We start from the raw sequence: 18,890 nt of genomic DNA, 5'->3' as shown, positions 1-18,890 counted from the left end.
TATTTCATTGCAAAGCTCTCTTAAATTGAACAGACGGACGTAAGCTGTATGGAAGTATTTGTCAGGAGTTGGATTTCATGCATAGTTTTGACAGGGGCTTTCACTGGGACTTTGTTGTACTGCTATTCATAGGGTATGAGAGCCTTTTTAAAAATGTTTAGCATTTTTATAACTACTGTTATTAGTAGTACAATAAGTGACTGACTTTGTACTGGTAGGTCCCTTCAGTGTTTTCAGGTTATTCAACACAAACTGTTTTCTACTGATTTGAGAAGTAGTTGAAGGATAAAAGTGTTGCTTGCAATACCATTCTTTTTTCTATCTAAGTATCTTTGGATTCACTGACTCTGTAATTGATTATTTGTTGCTGGGCTGTGACAAATCTAAATTATTATCAGAGACAGAATCACAAGTCTGTGTGTATAGCAGAAAAAAAAAACATTGTTTTCTTTCCTAGAGGAAAGGTATGATTCTAATTTCATTTAAACTAATAGAAATTAATTACCTTCGGTGGAGTATGCCCCAAATTACACTAGCTTTCATAAAAGCAAGATCGAGGTATTTCGTTTATTATATTGTTATAGAATTTTAATGTTTCTAGTTTATTTTCTCTTTCTAGACCTCCCACACTGATTTTATAATTACAAGATACAATTCTACTACATTCTTATGAAATGCCACTATGTTTGCAAGTATAATATGAATTTTATTTTTCACAGAACAGTACATTATGTTAGTAGCAGGCTGTGGGTGGCATTGTTCACTTCATTTTTCTGCTCTTGATACTATTTCTACCTTTGAGCACGGAGGGTTTTTTTCCCAAACCACAGGCAATGAGTTCTCGTTCCTCTAGACCAAATTCTGAAATGTGGACAGCCAAGGTATTCAGTGAAGCCTAAACTTTTTCTAAATAGTCATAGATCTTAGGTCAGAGTAGGAGAATATCATCTTGCCACCCATTTGGTCATTTTTATGAGTGGCAAAACAGTTATTTTTCTGATTTCACCCTATTTTGGAGGATTAACCTGTATATCAAAATAGATCTCCACAAAGTAACTCAATGTTAAGCCATGTCTAAAATAGTCATTTGTACATTTTGTGAAAAAGCTTTTACAATACAGAGCTGATGTAGGAGATGGGGACCGACACTAGCATCCAAAAACATTATGTGTGTTCTGTGTCACATTAGCCACTCTTAAAATGTTTCCCTTGTGCTGTTGGCCCATATGTTCAAGAAAAATTTGTTGCAATTAGTAGTGCAAATGGGTCTTTTTTTCTATGTTAAAAAAAAATGAAGTTTGGGTAAAGGTCCATAATTCATGTCACAAAGCCCTCTGAAGGGAAGCATATATTGTTGCAGAAAATACTTTCATGAAGGAATCTAAAGGTATCATTTGATTTGCTATTGTTTGTTAGTGAACTGTGCACAGTGTGTGTTTTTAACATGTTCTCCACTGGAAGACTACAGATTGCATTTTTATTCTAAGGCCATTGTATAAAAATAGTTTAAATATAGGAACCTTACATTACTGTTTTCTTACATATTTATGGATCTTAATAACAATTTTAAGTTACTTTTTTTGTGACAGGTGGTGAAATTTACAAAATCCTTTGAGCTGTTATCTCCGAAATGCAGTGCTGATACTGACAACAGGTTAGTGCTCATGTCTGCTATTGTAATGGATTACTTTATTTTTCATGTAGTTTAAAATTTGCTTGATCATTGTTTTATTTTCTTATGGAACTTCAGGTAGATTTCATTAAGAAATGTGAGTCTACAATTTTTACTCGGTCAAGATTCCTGCTTGCTTCAAATGGAGACTTGTTTGAGTAAATATATGTGACTGTATTTCTATATATATGTGTGTGTGTGTATATCTATGCGCTGTGTCAGAGACTCAGAGAAGAAAGAAGAAAATAACTGATGACTTTTTATTGTTGAACTCATGGAGAACACAAATGTTGCTTTGCATAGTTAATACTGAAGTAAAAATTACAAAATTATGTTAGATTGTTGGTCTCTTACAAAATGCCTCCTTACAGTTGTGTTAAACAGCTTCCAGTAAAATTTTATTTCTGCTCTTATCAAGTTAGAAAGCCTAAAAACCTCAGAGAACATGTATTTCCTAGAAATTCTGTTCCTGTGAATAAAATTTGTTTGGAAGCCCAGTCAAAACAGAAATATATGTTTTGCTTAGTAGGATCTGTGTTTAAATATTGATAAAGGGCTTAATTGCAAGTAGTAATAGAAAGAGCTTTTTGTCCATGTGGAGTTACTGTATTAATTCCTACAAGATAATACAGCGGGTAACAGTTCATATAAAACATCCTACATACCAAACAAGTGGATGAAAATTCAGGGCTATTGTGAGAAGGTTTCTCCCATCTTTCAGCACCCAAACTCAGTGATTATCATACACATTTTATGCAAATCAACTCATACTGATTCTGAATTAGAATTTTCCATATCGAATGGCTGCCATAATGATAAACCTAGCCTTCTGTCCAACTTGTTATCCATAGCTTAGCAGACTTGAAGATTACTTTGTGCTTTGCCATATTTAAATCCTTTCAGCAGCTTTTAAAAATATTTTTGGGTAGCTTGCCTTCTTTTGTGCTTCATTTCTTCACCTCCAGTGTGGTAAAAGGCTACTGCTTCATTAAGGTGAATGTGTACATTGTATTCCAGATTACAAAAGGTTGTAATTATTAATGCTTTTCATGGATCAATCACACAGCATTACAGAAATGGATAATTTTATTTTTAAGATGTGCAAGCTGACATCAGAGTCCAGAGCCACACAAAGATGGGTAGAGGTTAGATGTCTTCCATGCCCTATTCACTAGTTGAGAGATAGGCATGGTGAAACAAATGGAAGAGAAAAGCAAGTGATAAAAAGTAAGAATGTTTAAATATGAATATGTATTTTTTTGATTCATCTGGGAATCACAAGTTACTGCTATTGACAGAGCTTCAGAGCAGCAGTTAATCTTTCCTAGGTCAATTAAATGGGTGCAAGTACATTCCTTTTGTTCAGGGACAGGAGTATGAATCAAGGGATGTGGTTGTTATTCCTGTTTTTCTCAAACTTGGTCCATAGCCAGATTAGTCAAAACAATGTAGAGTGGTGTCAAGATAACCAAGCTGGCTCATTTCTTGTTACCATAGTTATATTAGCACATTACCAAAAAGCAATTTGTGGTAGCCTGCTCTGCACATAGTCAAGATTATTTTAACTTTAGTCTGAAACATGAATAAATACATGCAGCCTGGTAGCTAGTCTTTATAAGATTTATAAAGATATATTTCTGTGCATCTTTAATATATATAAAGTTTATTGCTTTTTCTTTAATTTTTCATCCAGTGGAGAGTGAAGTTGGTTTTACAAAGACCAAGGTTAGACTGGCAGATATGATGTCACATTTGGATCTAGCACAGGCACAGCTTGAGTTATTGGCACTATAGTGGGAAAATAAAGGTTGTTTAGGATACAGAACAATGCCTTGAGCCCTTGACATTTGAGCATTTTTCTAGTGAGTTTTGCCCTTTTCATTCTACATTCTGCAGCCATAACTGATGTAAAGTCATGAGACCTCTCATGTGGAAAGAAGTGGCAAGATGAGTTTCTTCATCATTACACCAGTGAAGATAAATATTTCTTTGAAATTTTAGTGGAAGTCCAAAGAGATTATAGGCTGAGAACAGTTCTAGTTATAAGTTTTATCTGAAAGAGTGAGAAGCTTCAAGGACAATATAACTTTTCATGTCACAACATGCTTTCTCACACAGTTTTAGAAGAAAGTGGCGTGGCTTTTCTTTTGCTCTTTGTACATCTGGCTAATAGCACTTCACCTGTTCAGTCCCCAAGTATTATTGTGAGTACTTATATCTCTTTTCTCTGCTGTTGGTTGCAAAGAAACACCTTGCAAGACCATGCTTGCATTGATCTGTTCAGTTTGCAGTTTTCCAGCACACAACATGATCAAGTTTTTTGTTTATCCATAACGGCACACTGATGCTCTTATTGTTGCCAGTCATTTTGTTCTTGAACTTCATGTTTGCTAGGTGACATAAATTTTCTCTCCCTTTGAAAAAGATTGCATAAACCTTAGAAGCCTTGAGAGTTCAGTTCTGATGAATTCTAGATGAAAGTGAGCCTGAGGGAAGGTGCTGTGGGCTATGTCTTTCCTGCACAGAGGTTGTCATCTTGGCAGAGGATGTACCTGAGATTACCGAGTTCTCTAACCTGAGCACCGGTGGTAGTGGAAAGGTCAGCTGCCAGAGCGTGGGTTGTGTAGGAGAAAATATCCGTGCTCCCTCCCAGTTGGTCTGGTACACAGAAAGTGATGAAATCCCTGCTACCTCTGTTCCCCATCATTGCACCCGGAGTGATGTGCACTCGGTTATCACCTTATACCCAGAAGAATTTTTATGCTGCTTAAGGCATTTTTCTGCTCTTCCAGTCCTAGAAGCTGGAAGGGTCCGTGTTACTGTTTAGAGAGCATTGAAGGTGCCCGTGATTTCGGCTGTACCACTTCCCTACTGTACTTTCTGCCTGCCCTGTCAGATATGCTTTGGGGAAGATAGCAAGGAAGCAGCTGTGTGAGGGGAGCCTGCAGCACTGCTTGGTGCTCTCAAGCTGGGTTCACTCTCCTGTCTGGCACATGGTGCTCCTACTCGTGCGTGGGCAAGGCAGGGAGGTGGTGGCATGACGCTGCCTGCATCAGTCCAGCAGGACTCACTCACGGCTTTCCACAGTTTGGAGAAAATTGTTGCTTGTGGTTTTGAGAGTAGCTTTTGAGTGTTCTGAGCTTCTGAGGATGCAGAGCGAGCCAGCTGGCTGTGATTTGCATCAGAATTAATCATTGATGTTTCTTCCTAGTGAAAGTTGAGTGCCTCTCTTCCAGAGTGTAGCCGTAAAGTACTTGCTAGGAATGGAGACAACATAGTAGAACATATTTTAAAAAGTTCTTCCTGAATTATATCTTGTTTCTTTTGCTTTGCTGCTTAAAACGCTTGACACCCCTAATGAGGTCCCAATTTAAAGTGTCCTATATTATAATGATAATATCATCCAGATTTTTAAGGTATGAGCTGGGAGCTATGCATTTGAAATTAGATTCTTATCCTTAAGGGGTTTTTTTTGCTTCTCGAGTATTGATGTCCTGAAAAAAATTTTAAATTATAAATGTGAATTTTTTACATAGCTCAAAAAACTGTATATTTCTGTAAAGGTTCCTGTCAAAGTATACACATAACATTTATTACAGTCACTCAAAATTCTTATCCCAGATTTATTTTAGTAAATCATTATTATTATCTTTATTTATAGTCTTTTAAGAATATTGAGTTTTCTTTCAAATGGGTGACTTAGTTGAATTAGTCTCCAGAAAATCAATGCAGACAACAAAAATCAATCCTTTCACTTTGATTGTGACTTTCAAGCATTTTTACTGTGCATCCTTCTTTCATTCATGTGCATTACTTTGAAGCTTCAAGCTACTGTATACTACTCCATGGCTGCTCAGAGTCACTTTTTTTTTGAAGTAATGTATCTCAAGTGTTGAAAATTTATCAGTTTTCTTCTTAAAACTAAGAGAACATGCATTTGTTTATTCACATGTGAATAGACACACCTTGCCAGTGTCAAAAACCTGTCTGCAATAAGTCAGTGAGAACTTTCCTGATGATTAGGTGAGGTCTCTAAGGTCTGTGTAGATACAGAGTTTTCTGGAGAAGCTGTGATGGTGAGTTGAGCCCATAAATCTAGTGTCTTATGCTCATTTACTGACAGCTCTCTAGCTCCTTGGTAGTTGTGGCAGAAGCTCAAACGGGGTGGGGGGGGAAGAGGGAAACCTTCATGTATTGCATGTCTACTTGGATCCACCTGCTGCAACACACTGTGATTTATTTCACGATCCTTTTGTCCGCCATTCAGATCTGGCATTTCAAAACAAAATTTAAAAAATGGCGTTTCCCTTGACAGTAAAATTACTGGAAATATGAATTAAAAATATGCAAATTATTAGACTGATCTGAAAAATTAAAATCTTAAAATTATGTACTTTCAGGTAGCTCTACAGAAAATATTATTTAGATCTAGTTGCTTTTGATGAGTAGGCCTGTATCCCACAGAAACTTGGAATGTAATCCTGCTCTTGATTCATATATAAATGCATTTCATTATTAAATGCTGCATTTACATTACTTGGGAGACCAATCTGCTTTTCAGTAGAGTTGTGTAAAGGAGAAAATTTTTGATGTACCATTTCAATAAATACCAAATTATTGTTCCATAGATAATGCTGTGGATGGTTCTGTTGTTCTTCTGAATATGCCTGTAAGACATGCTGGACTTCTAAGTGACGTTGGCTGTATTCTTTTCTTCCTGTGCTATACCTTTTTATAGTTTCAAAGACAGCATGGAGAAATCATCATCTTACTCTGACTGGTTAATAAATAACAGCATTGCTGAACTCGTAGCTTCCACAGGTCTCCCAGTGAACATTAGTGATGCCTATCAGGATCCTCGCTTTGATGCTGAAGTAAGAGATTTTTAGAAATGTAAATCTACATCATATTTTTGGCATTGTAACTAATATAACACAATTTTATCATTGTATCAAAGTGGCTGTAAAACATGTGAATGTTTATTTTTAATTATTTTGTTTTTATCCGGTATATTCTCCTTCTGGTCTCCTGGTGTTGACATGGCTTTATACAGTAAACACAGGTCACTGAACTAGTGTATGACTCTAGGCAGTTACTTAGTCTGTGCACGAATCATTTTTTTTCCTATTTATAAGTGATATCTATCAAGTGCTTTGATATTTATGCGAACTGATTTTTATTGCTGAAAAGTCTGCTGTTGGTGTTCAGTGTAATCAGCACCATCATTCCTAGCTGTTGAGGTGACTGGAAATGTACACACACAAAGTGTAAACAGAACCAGTATATAGAGAGACAAATGTTGTTTGTAATCTAACTTAGCCAACTAACCTTTTAATTTGTGCAAATAAAATAACTAATCCTGTGTGTGTATTTCTCTAAGATATATATCATTCCTAATAAAAGTTGTTTGTGTATCCTAAGGTTATTAATTCCAGCCTCAGTTAGGAAGGTGTAGATACAGATAAAAATGTATACATATACTTAACACCTGATAAATGTCAGATGCATATGGAAGGACAAAACCTTCACTCAATTCTATACAGTGAAACAACATTACTATGGGGGACTTGGCCAGCAGTTGGGCAGCACATCAATCAGTGGACAGCCTTCATCAGCAAGCTTGCTAAGCTATATTACTACAAGGTGTGCTTGGAAGTGTTTCATGTTGAGAGTTTGCTTGGTTCCAGTTTTATTCCATGTATCTCTCAAACCAGCACATTTTGTCAAAACAAAACAAAAAAAAAAAAAAGGGGGGCCTGCTGTAAAAGTGTTCAAGGAATCTGTCTTGATGCTAATTTGTTCAGAATTTCAAAAGTATAATTAATGCCTGGGGTCTATTTCTTGCCAAAATAAAGCATGCCAATCCTTGTTATGTTTGCAGTTGTACTTTTAATATATCATGGCCTGAATAATTCAGCTCTTACTTGTTTCACAGTCCTTTCCAAGTGAGGGGCACTGCCCAATTTTATATGGAGAAAAAGAAAACACTTAATACAAAAGGCAGTAATTATTTTCTGTTGGTGGATTCCTATGAAAATACAATTCTTAAATTCAGTTGTTACAATCAATTATTTCTACAGTCAAGTGTAGTAAGAGGAACATATTATCCCTTATGACTTAGAATCAAACATACAGGTGTAGTTATGAACAGATATTCTGTTCTCTGCTTCTATTAAAAACACTCTTTTTTTTTCTCCAAGAGCACTAACTGTCATTTTCAAATGTTGAATGCTCAATTTTCAACTCATTCACCAAGAACTTAAAGCCAAAGTTATTTTCATTGAGTTAATTTTAAAATACACACCTGAGGCAATTGTTCCACCAGTCCTATGGATTTTAGGTGGCACTCCATGCTGATTTCAGTGATGAGTTCTGAGGATGTACAAATAAGCAGTACTCTGGTAAAAACTAAGTTATATCTTTTGCTAGCTAGGAGAATCACCATGATCCCATCCTGCCTCCAGTATATTAATTATTGCTGGTCTTTTACTTTCCTTTACACTCTTACTCTAACCTCTTTTGAAAAACTATTTTGTTTTCTTCAGATCTTGTAGCAATGACCCTAAAGAATAAAGCTTATTAACCATAGAAATGAGAGAATTGGTGACACTTATAATAAATTTCATAGTTGTATACTATATTAGATAGAAAAAAATAAATGAAGCAGAAAATTATCTTCAAAATTATAGGACTAATTAAGCCTATATAGAAAATCTCAAATCTTGGTTTTGACCCCATACTTCCATTTCTTCCTAGCTTACATTTCTGCACAATTCCCTACTTACTCTTGTCTGTCTTCTGAAAATGCGTATTTCCTGCAAGCCTCCTTTTATAGCTGCTTTGCTAAATTCAATTTCAGTTTGACAACTAGGAAGAGAATTTCTAAGGTACACTTACTAAGTGGAGGTTGTCTCTAGTAATCCACCAGTGTAAATAATCCAGGAATTGTCTGGACATGTCCTCCATTGAAGTTTGTCTTTAATGTCAAATAGTGTAAGCTTTCTGTGGCAAAAATGGTGACATTTGTATTTTCTTTGGCAATTTTAAAAATAATTCTTATGACTTTTGGATAATCTTATTTTGAATGAGGTTTCAGCAGAAATTTTTTCTGAGTGAGAGCCAGTACATGTGGGAATGACATTTGTGAATGTGAACTTACTGCTTGATATTTCTATTACTAGAATTTAAAAGGCTGAAAATGGTACCTACTGATAATGGAAGCTCTCATTTCTACATTATAGGCTGACCAGATTTCTGGCTTTCACATAAGGTCTGTTCTGTGTGTTCCTATATGGAATAGCAACCACCAAATAATTGGTAAGACCTTCCTCATAGCTGCATCATTGTTGTGCTAATATAAATTTAATTGTCTGTTTAATTCTTAGTTCCTTTTTCTTCTTTTTCTCAGCTGCATATTTTTAAGTAGTTACAGTACCTAGGATGCATGCTGTGTATCCAAGAAGAGATGTTTTGGCTTGGATACTGTGTATGGACTTCTTCATCTTTCCCACTGTGTCATTGTTAAGTTATGTATTGTATTGAAACTTGAAGACTAAAGAGACGAAAACAGAAATTCTAACAATATCAGTGAAAAACGTTTGATACGCTTTGATACTCTTCTTGGGTCTCCCTTTTTTGTACACAACTTGGGCGACTGTTTTTGCAGCCAGGCAAAGTGGTCATTTCCCTCTTTATCGATGAACCACACAGTCGGGGCAGACTTGCCGGGGCGGCAGTGGCAGCTGTCAGGGTTTCCCAGGGCAGTGGTGTGTGTTGGATCAGGACGTGACAGGGTTTTATTGCTTGTTGGATAGGATGCTTCCCAGCTAGGATACACCTGCAATTGGCCCTGCGTTATTACCTGCTTTTGGCACAAAAAGGAGCACCATTTGTAAATAACAGTGCCAGATTCCTGTGTTAACTTTCCACAGAAGAATTAAAGTCAAAGTGATAGCAATTTAAACTGGCAGGGCAAGAGTTGCATCCCTGGGTGTTGTGGCTGTCAGTGAGAGCTGAGATCAGTAGTACATTGCTGAAGGCATTCGGTGCCATGCAGGATCAGGATCTCTCAGCTTATTCAGCAGAGATGATGTGGGAATTGAGTCTTTTAAAAATATGGCTCACTGTGCTGTGAAATGCGTATTACCTTAAAGTAGAAAGAAACTGAACCTTTGACTGCTGATAGCTCTTGCAGTATTTTAATAAGGGCATACTGTAGCTAGATGAAATAGAAATGGTCTATTGCAGTAGAACTCAGTATTAGTTCAGCTAGAGCCAAAAGCTTTGAACACTTTCAAATGGTTTAAGGAAATTACTTTTTTTTTTTTTAATTGGTTCAATAAATTTATGGACCAATCATGAGGGGAAAAAAAGGACTTACATACCCAGATGATGCTAAACGAACTAAGATTTTAGGAATGAAGGGACTGATTCAGCAAATTATGTCAGTAAATTCAAATTCCTAGGACAAATTACATTGTTGCTGATAGCAAAGTGTGCTCGGTTTCTTTCCCAAAGAGATCTTTAACCTTTTGGGAAAAGCATTATGAGTAACTTTTAGATTTGCAACATTATACTTGAAGAGTAAAGAATAACAGTTGAAAGTAATAAACTGAGTCCTGGTATCAAAACAGTCAGAATTTCACATGTTTACATCTGTCTAATGATTTTCAGAATAAATACTTGCAGCTTTGCTTTTCAGTTTGAAAGATGTATTTTAAATGTTACCAATGAATAAAATATTCTGCATTGTGAATTAATGAATGAAGATTATAACTCATAATAACTTTTTCTAAAGGGGTAGCTCAAGTGTTGAACAGACTTGATGGGAAACCCTTTGACGATGCCGACCAGCGACTGTTTGAAGTAAGAGGCATTCAATTTTGTAGCAATAACATACTTTTTCATCGGGATTTGGTATTTCTGGGTAGTGCTGCTTGAGGCTACCTTAGGGAGGAGGGTAGAATATGTTGTCTGTATTTGTGGTTTTACATTAATTCTCAGAACTCCTCATTTAACAAGGTTACATCCTAATTAAAACAAGTTTCTTGCATCTGATCTTTCTCATCTTGAGGCCAGTGACTCACTTGCATTCTCAAGATAAACTAAGTGTGATTATTCCTAATATTTCCATACAATTCATTTTCATGATTAAGCCAGCATTCATCCTTGTGTTTGTATTATAATCAAATTATAATTGACTTTCTTTCCTTTTTTTCTCTTCTTTATTTTAGGCTTTTGTTATTTTTTGTGGCCTGGGTATCAACAACACAATTATGTATGATCAAGTGAAGAAATCATGGGCAAAACAGTCTGTGGCTCTTGATGTATGTGTACAACTTAATGGAACCTTTTCTTGCTCATAAGTGTCACATGTATAGGAACCTACTGCTTCTGAATTGTAGTCAGAATCATTTTCTATATATACTTCTCTGCACCTTGGAGTGTTGTCTTATTAAGGTAACGCTGAAAGGGAATATTTCTCAGGGTATGCTTAGTGTGGAGCTCATACACAGCTCAAGTAATTTTGAACCTGGATATCTCATTTGATGCCTATGCTTTTTACATTTGAAGGGGGGACGGTGATGATTGAGAATCTAGTTTCTTACAGGTTTAACTGTAAGACTTAATCTAGGTGTTACATGTATTTTCTTGTCCATCAGAAACTGAAAATTCTTTAAGACTTGGTATATTGTATAGCTGCTTGTTGTTTTCCTAGTGTCATAAAGTGTAAGTAAAACATATTGTATCCAGGACAAAATTTTAAAAATCTGATCATCATCATCATAGGTTTTTTTAGTATCAAAAGCAACATCCGCTGAACTATCTGATATATCAGATATAAGTCCTGCAAGAATAAAGTCAAAGCAGGATGGTTGGCAGCTCAGTAAGAGCTCTGCTGTAATTCAAGGTGAATACATAATGCAAGGTCCTGGCATTTCAACACATCATGTCTTTCCATAGAGTAGTTAAATGGATGGAAAGCTTTCTCTTTTTTTGCCCGTTGCCTTTGTAGGAATTTCTTTCCCTATTTCTGCTCCCCGCCTCCCCCATTCATGAAGAATTAAATCTACTAGCTCCTGCAAAAAAAAAACCTCTAAAATATAGAGTATTTCCAAAAATTACAATTATTTAAACTCCTATAAGTTGATTCAACAATAAAGCGCTATTCTCTATTATATTCTGCAGATTTTAAATGTAATCATATTAAAAATAATCTTGGTGATAACAAAGCTTGGAGTTTTCAGGATAGCTTTACAAATTTACATTATTTGTAATAAAATAAATAAGAATAGTTTGAATTAAGTTTAAGATCTTTTAAAAAGCATTATGCAGGATTGAATGAAAGGGTAATGTCACTAAGATTTCAGTATTGTTTTAAATTTCGCATGTGATAAGAGAAGAAAATGATCTAGCTATCCCTGATGTGTGCACTCTTTAACTGTGTAGCTCCTTTGATGTCATACAATACCCACCATTACAATAAGAACCACAAAAATAGCTTTAGCCTGATTGAGATGTGAATTTTTCTCTATTAAAACGCAAATTAAACCAAACTGGATTGCTATGAAGACAGCATTATTTTTTTCTTTGCTTTAGGGTTGGAGATATTTATCTATGTATTGGGGATCTATCCTGTAAAGCACACAAGTGTGTTAAGGCTTTTGGAAGTCAAGAATGTTTGTGTTGGAAAACATTTTAAGCATAAGTGGCTTTTTTTGTTATTCTTGTATATGTATTTACTTAGGAGGAAAAGTTTAAAAACTTTCCTTTTCAGGCCTCCTGAAAGATTCCCTATTCTTTACATATCATAGTCATGAATTACTATAAGCCCTCATATGTCCCAGGTATTTATGCAGTATGACAACTTAGAATGAATACTTCTGGCAAGAAAAACAAGCAGTGTCACATATCACACTCAGATACAGAGGGTTGAAAGTTAACATAGAAGTTTGATATTTACTACTGAAATCAAGAAAATTTAGATTTCTTGGTTTAAAATAAAGCTTCTTTCTTTGATCTAAAAAAGACTAATAGCTGTATAACTTGAATGTAGATTATAACTTTGATAAATGGTCACTATGCTTCAGTGAAGAGTAATTCTTTCTATAAATAAGCAACAACTCATGATAATATTTGTGTGAAGTGATTGAAGGTACAGCAGAAAAATACTGAACAAAAGAATGGTATATGCTGAAGGACTGTGAATCCAATTTTCAGTAATAGAATATTAGTATTTATGTATTTAGCTAGGATGGCAATGAGTGGCATTTGAAAATGACTTGATATCACATATAAAATAAATCAATTTGATATATACCATAATAAGATTCTCATCCAGATATACAGATACTGGTTTTCATATAGAATTCTCGTAAGATTAACTAATAAATAGAGGACCAAAATGTAAATAAATGATGGGGAAGGGTTGACAGTAGGATGCCGTGTGGTTCAAAACCAGACTAAATACTACTTCATATATTAAGGACGCAAAATTTGCAAATTATTAAAGGAAGACTGTAAAAAATTAGTGGGATATAATGAATGCAGATAAAGGAGAGGCTTGATGAAGATTTTCATATTGTATAATATGTCATAGCATAATTTTACTAATTTTATAGATTTCTGAGAGAAGCTACAATATGGCTGGACAGAAAAATAGATACTATTTGAGGAAGCACATGATGTATATTTATAGGAAGTAATACATGGGACAGAACAAGTGAATTGGTGTTTGTTATTTGTTCTTTTATAGTGCAGGAATGATTTCCTGTTACTGTAAAAGATGACGCCTCTATAAAATTGATATGAGTAAATACATCTTGGTACTTATTGCCACGAGGTATTGTAAGCCAAGGGCATTTGAGATAGAGTTTAGGTATTTATATGAGTAACAGAGACATTCACAGATGAAATCAATTTCAAAATGAGAAATATATATCAAAGCTTTAGCACGTAAGCAGCTTGGGTGCTGCTGTGTGGTGAGGAGGACCCGTCCTTGCTGGGAGTGCTCTGGCTCTGAGCTCCCACGGGGACCAGCACCCCGTCCCACGCACAGTCAGACCTTGGTCAGTCCAGTACACAGGATGGCTCTTGCACCTTCTGGAGTGTTTGTTCAGTGTTAGTATTGTCACATAAGGATATAAAGGATTCCATGTAAGTGTATGCACACTTACAGGTAATAAAGTATTCCATGTAAATGTATGCATGCTTACAGGTAATAAGAGGAGGTGTGCAATACTTTGTGCATTTGATGTGGTGCTTTCATCTCCAGAATGGTATTGAAGAGAATGTCAGGCATAGCAGAGGTGCTAATTTGCATGCAGTGATGTGCCACTAGCAAAAGCATTAAAGCTTTACAGTGTAGCAAAAAGAATTATTTAAAGTCTATAAATCTACTGTTATTTTTACATTAAATTCTTTCTCTTTTAATTGTAGAACTCCAGGAGAACAATGTAGAAATGCTTATAATATTAAATTACTTACTGTTCATCATGTCCTATAAAATTCCCTCCAACATAAATGCCAAATGTATACGTGATAACCTGTAATTAGTTATTATATGCTGACATTCAGAACTGAATTACCATGCATAAATATTAATTAAATTTGTTTTAAACATCATTGATTAGGCTGCAGTAGAGAACCCTATTATTTCTACTTGTCAAGTCTACAAAAATGTTTTTTTATCTTTTGTTCTGGGGCAGGTATTATCTTATCATGCAACATGTTCGAAGGCAGAAGTTGATAAATTTAAGGTAAGGATTTAAGGTTTTAGTTATTTCTGAAAATATAACAGTAAATTAAAATAGACGTGGATTATCTGAGAGAAGTTTTACATCAAAAGCAGAAAATCATAATTAACAGTGACTTACAAAGGATGTATCACATGTTAGGCAGGGAAAGTGGAAAAAATCTTTGAAAAGATAAAGAGCTGCAGTGATGGATGCACAGCAGCAAAATCCCATTGTCTCAGCACCAGCTGCTGGAACTGCACGTCAGCATGGGTTTGGTGGCCACCTCAGCAAGAACCGACATAGGGAAGTCATGCCATGCTGGGAGTTGAGCAAGGGACTAGAGAAAATGAGAGGAACTTGAGACTTGACATGCTTATAGTGTGGAAGCTGTCCTGTGTTTACTAAAAAAGCAGAGCATTCACTTGAGATTGTGCATAGGCACAGAAGGCTGGATGTGAAGGTGAGAGATCCTCTGTAAGCACCCTGGGCAGAACTGTAAAGCAATGTGTGCTGGACACAGCATTGCTAGAGACTGATAATTATGTACTGTCACTGAATCCTGCCTTGCCAAGGGGTAGAGAGTAGGGGGAGCAGTGACCTTGCTCTTTCATCTCTGCCAGCACTCCAGAGATGCTTTTGTGGTAGGCTTTGTCTGTCCTTTTCTGCTCGAGGAAACGCTAGGGCAATGGTGGCACTTTCCTTGGCTATGAGGAGTCGGCATGGTAGAGGGCTCCTCAGAGCTGTTTGGGAGGTTCTCGTGGTGGGTATCAGCGTTGGTCTCCTGTAGGCAAAGTGCATCGGTGGCTGTGGCGAGGTCTGGGAAGCAGATCTGGACTGTTGTGGTTTTGTACTACGGCCATTCCCTCCTGTGGCTTCCTGGCACATGTGTGGCTGAAAAACAGCTGTGTGATGGTTATTTTGACACTTGGCTAGGTGGCGGCAATCTGAACTCTGTATCATGGGGATGGTTGTGGTGGAAGGGGGAAGCTGGGGCTCATTGAGCAGAAGTGATACTGATGAGTTACCTGGGCTGAGGAAGGGCAGCTATTGCTAGTTAATTAGTTGGTAGATTTTTGCCCAAACGGTGTCTGTGCCTTGGAACTCTGTATTGATACCTGTTGATAAGGGTGTAATATCCTCCCTCCATTGTAGTTATTGGTGAAATTACCCAACCTTTTGCAAACTGAAGATTAGATTACTGAAGTATTTCTGGAATCAAACATGCTTGACGATCATTCCAACACTGCAGCCAGCAGAAAATACTTTTATGTGCTTAATAAGTTGTATCTTATATTTGGAAAAAAAGAACACTGAATACTGTGTGAGAGGGGAAAGAAAGGGATAAAGGACTATGTATGTTGGATGTTTTGTTTTGTTTTGTTTTGTTTTTTTTGTATTTTAGTTTACCTTATAATAAGCACCTGTAATATAGTTTCTGTGACTGTCAGGATGCAAGCAATATCTTTCTATATACCAGAGGGCCATACTTCATGGTTGCGGTCAGCCACTGAAAGACATTCTCCATCATCTCAGCCTGTGTCGTTGAAATAAAAGCCTGCTATGTTACTCTTTGGACTTAGATACTAGTGTGATGAAGAGCTATTCTACTTGTTTTCCCAGGTGTCTTCATTAATAGATTTGCCAGTCTCCAAGTAAGGAATGTCTTGTCATTATCTGTTTACCTTGAAGGCATGTAACTATACATTTAATGATTAATGATAAGGTAAAGGGACATGAAAAGCGTTTATTCATTAATAACCCTGATAGTTACATTCTTATAAAGAATGTTGATGAGAAAATGAGAAATATAACCAAGCTATGCTTAAACTAAGCTGAGATATTTTTTCAGAAAAATTTTCCCTTTCCAGTTGTCTCATTTTCAGTTCCTGACAAAATGAGTACCAGGTTGACTTGGTTAATGCTTTACACCACTGGTTGTAAAGAAAAAAAAAAAACAGCAAAAACCCAAAGATGGCCAGCATGTTGTGTGGGCCTTTGACAGAGAGCTCATCCCCAGAGAGGGCCATCCATCTGTGGGATGAAATTGCTCCCGTTTCCTCCCCTTGCAGAGCTCTGGCAGCCAGTCTCCCTGCTGAGGTCTCGTGGGGCACCCTACCCTGAAATCACTGCTCTTTTCTCTGTTCGTTATATTGTTATATTTTGTATAAACCCTTTGTTATATTAGGGTCATCTTCTAGACTTGACTGGCTAATAAACAATTCCTCCCTCTGGGGGTGTTTAGGGCTAAAACTTTCCCCTCTCCCTTTGGTGATTTATTGGCAAATGTCAGAGGAAATGCCTGTTATGATTTACCTGATGTTCTAGTTCAGTCAGAACAGTAACAAACAGACATGATAGAAACATCTAAATGAGAGTAATGTCAGTAGTTCACTAGTGGCTCTTGACTCACATGGGACCTAACAGTAATTAATGACTTTGGAGTGACAATACATTTGAGTTGAAAACTTTTCAACATATTACCCCAAACATACTGTAAACTGGACGCCAGCAGCTTGGAAATAATTACATATTCTTCCTCCTAGTTCAAGTTGTTTATTTTTACCTTTGTCATATTATTCCTGTATAGTCTTAATAAAATGATTTTCCATTAATTTTTATTTGCCTAAGGTCTCAAGAATATTCTGATACAAAGTGAAAAATTGCAAGTGTACTTGAGGTTTATTTTTCCTCTGGCTTTTACCAGTGAATTAATTTTATTGCATTACGGAAAGCCTAGCAAGGCTAGTTCAAGTTGATCTTTTTTACTTGAAATTTTGTCAATAGTTTCCTACTGTTATTGGATGAATTCACATATATACCTGGTATTTTTTAAAGAATTAAACATAATCACTGTGAGCAGGTTCTGTAAAATAAATAACTTCTATTTCTGTTGCTACTAATCCTGTCCAAGAATTAAATAAAAAACAAAACAAAAAAAAAAAAACCAAAAAAAAAAACACCACACCTTAATAAGAAACCCTTGAGGAATTAAGTACCTTTCTCTAGATGCTAGGATGGGAAAAGTGCAGAGCACCATTGCTTGTGGAGCTAGAAAATACGGAGGGAAGTTCACAGTATGGAACAATGAAACACAAGTGTATGATACTGGATCACGTCATGCAGCTGGCCTACTTCATACCTGATTTCTACAGTTGTCTAACAACAAAGCAGTGACATAGATTCACATCGAGTGGAGGTTTTTGCACATTTTCTAAGGGATTCCACTTCTGGTGTTACTAGATCATAGCTTCACTGATAAAAATCTGAAAGCCAAGTTTAAAAATACTTATATGATTAGGAATTGTTCTATTAATGAATGGATGGGGTTTCTCCTCTCAGAAGCGAATCCAATTATGTGACTCATTACTGTAAGAATTTATGTCACCGGTCTTTTTCATTATTTGCATTAAAGCTTTGGGGATTCATTAGCCCATAGGCTAGCAGGCACACACTTCTGGGGGGGCCGGCGGGATGGAGCTGCCCCCGCAGCCGGCTGACGCCCCGGGAGGTGGGCACGGGCGACCCATGCCCTGCACCCATCGAGCTTGTTCTCACCCTGAGAGAGGGGGCTTAGCCCTCCGGGTAGACACAAGTGGAACTGCAGAGATCTGGATTCAGAGCCTGAGCAAATCCCTTAGTGTCTGTAGGTGATAATCTGGCCCCGGGGAAGGTAATGGGCGGTTTGCCATTGATTTCAGCAGGATGTTGCTGTCTTCGGCTTTGTCATTTGCAAAACTGCACAGTAATGTTCCCCCTGCCACCTTCCATCTATTTATTCATGGCAGTCAGTGTTCTGCGTTCCCTTTTCTCACAGAACAAGGTGCCTGAAAAAAGTTAAAATTTAAGATCCGGTCCTGTTTATATGCCAGTTAAAAATGGCATAACCTTAAGCGAAAACTTCAGCTGTCATGTAGTGTAAAATGGGCCCTTTTTCCCTGAAAATGGTTGGGTTTTTAAATGGAGAAAAACTTCCAGAAGCTTAACTGATAGAGTTTCAGTAACAGACAAGCGAATCAGAATTAATTATTAATCAGAATTAATAATAGGATATCTACCATTATTTCTGTATTTGGGATATGCACTGTACTTCCAGGTTCTAAGAAAGAGGATGTGTGTTTTGTGAATGATTTATAGGATTAAAACAAGAGCAATGAAAACATACAATTTATAGGAATGTACGTAGACTATCCTTTGCCAGATTAGTTTACATGTTTTTGCTACTAAATATTTTTCAACTTTGATTTTTTTTTTTAGACTTGGATTATGATGGCTTCCAAAAAAAATTAAAAAATAAATATACTGCTAAATTTATATAAACCGCATAATATTTTTATATTTTCTGATATGTGCTGCTGTACTGTGATAGGTAGATTTCTGATACCATTGCTCTAAGTATAGGGAGAAAAGTTAAACATTACTTTCCATGGGAATTTGCAAGTAAGACAAAAAAAATCCACACCTTGAGTGCAAACATTTCTCAT

General features: G+C 36.4%; 1 protein-coding gene across 1 annotated transcript in view; it reads left to right on the top strand.

Annotated features, from left to right (window-relative positions):
• Positions 1-18,890, top strand: part of PDE11A (phosphodiesterase 11A) — a 137,022-nt gene that overhangs the window by 58,887 nt on the left and 59,245 nt on the right. The window contains exons 5-10 of the mRNA XM_033010958.2: positions 1,590-1,654; positions 6,411-6,546; positions 8,914-8,989; positions 10,470-10,537; positions 10,906-10,998; positions 14,380-14,430. Of these exons, the coding sequence (XP_032866849.2) occupies positions 1,590-1,654; positions 6,411-6,546; positions 8,914-8,989; positions 10,470-10,537; positions 10,906-10,998; positions 14,380-14,430 (489 nt within the window). The remainder of the gene's footprint in view (positions 1-1,589; positions 1,655-6,410; positions 6,547-8,913; positions 8,990-10,469; positions 10,538-10,905; positions 10,999-14,379; positions 14,431-18,890) is intronic.

This window comes from Tyto alba, unplaced genomic scaffold (genome assembly GCF_018691265.1).
Source record: "Tyto alba isolate M040663 unplaced genomic scaffold, T.alba_DEE_v4.0 Super-Scaffold_7, whole genome shotgun sequence".
NCBI lineage: Eukaryota > Metazoa > Chordata > Aves > Strigiformes > Tytonidae > Tyto > Tyto alba.
This window is presented reverse-complemented; position numbering and strand designations above follow the sequence as displayed.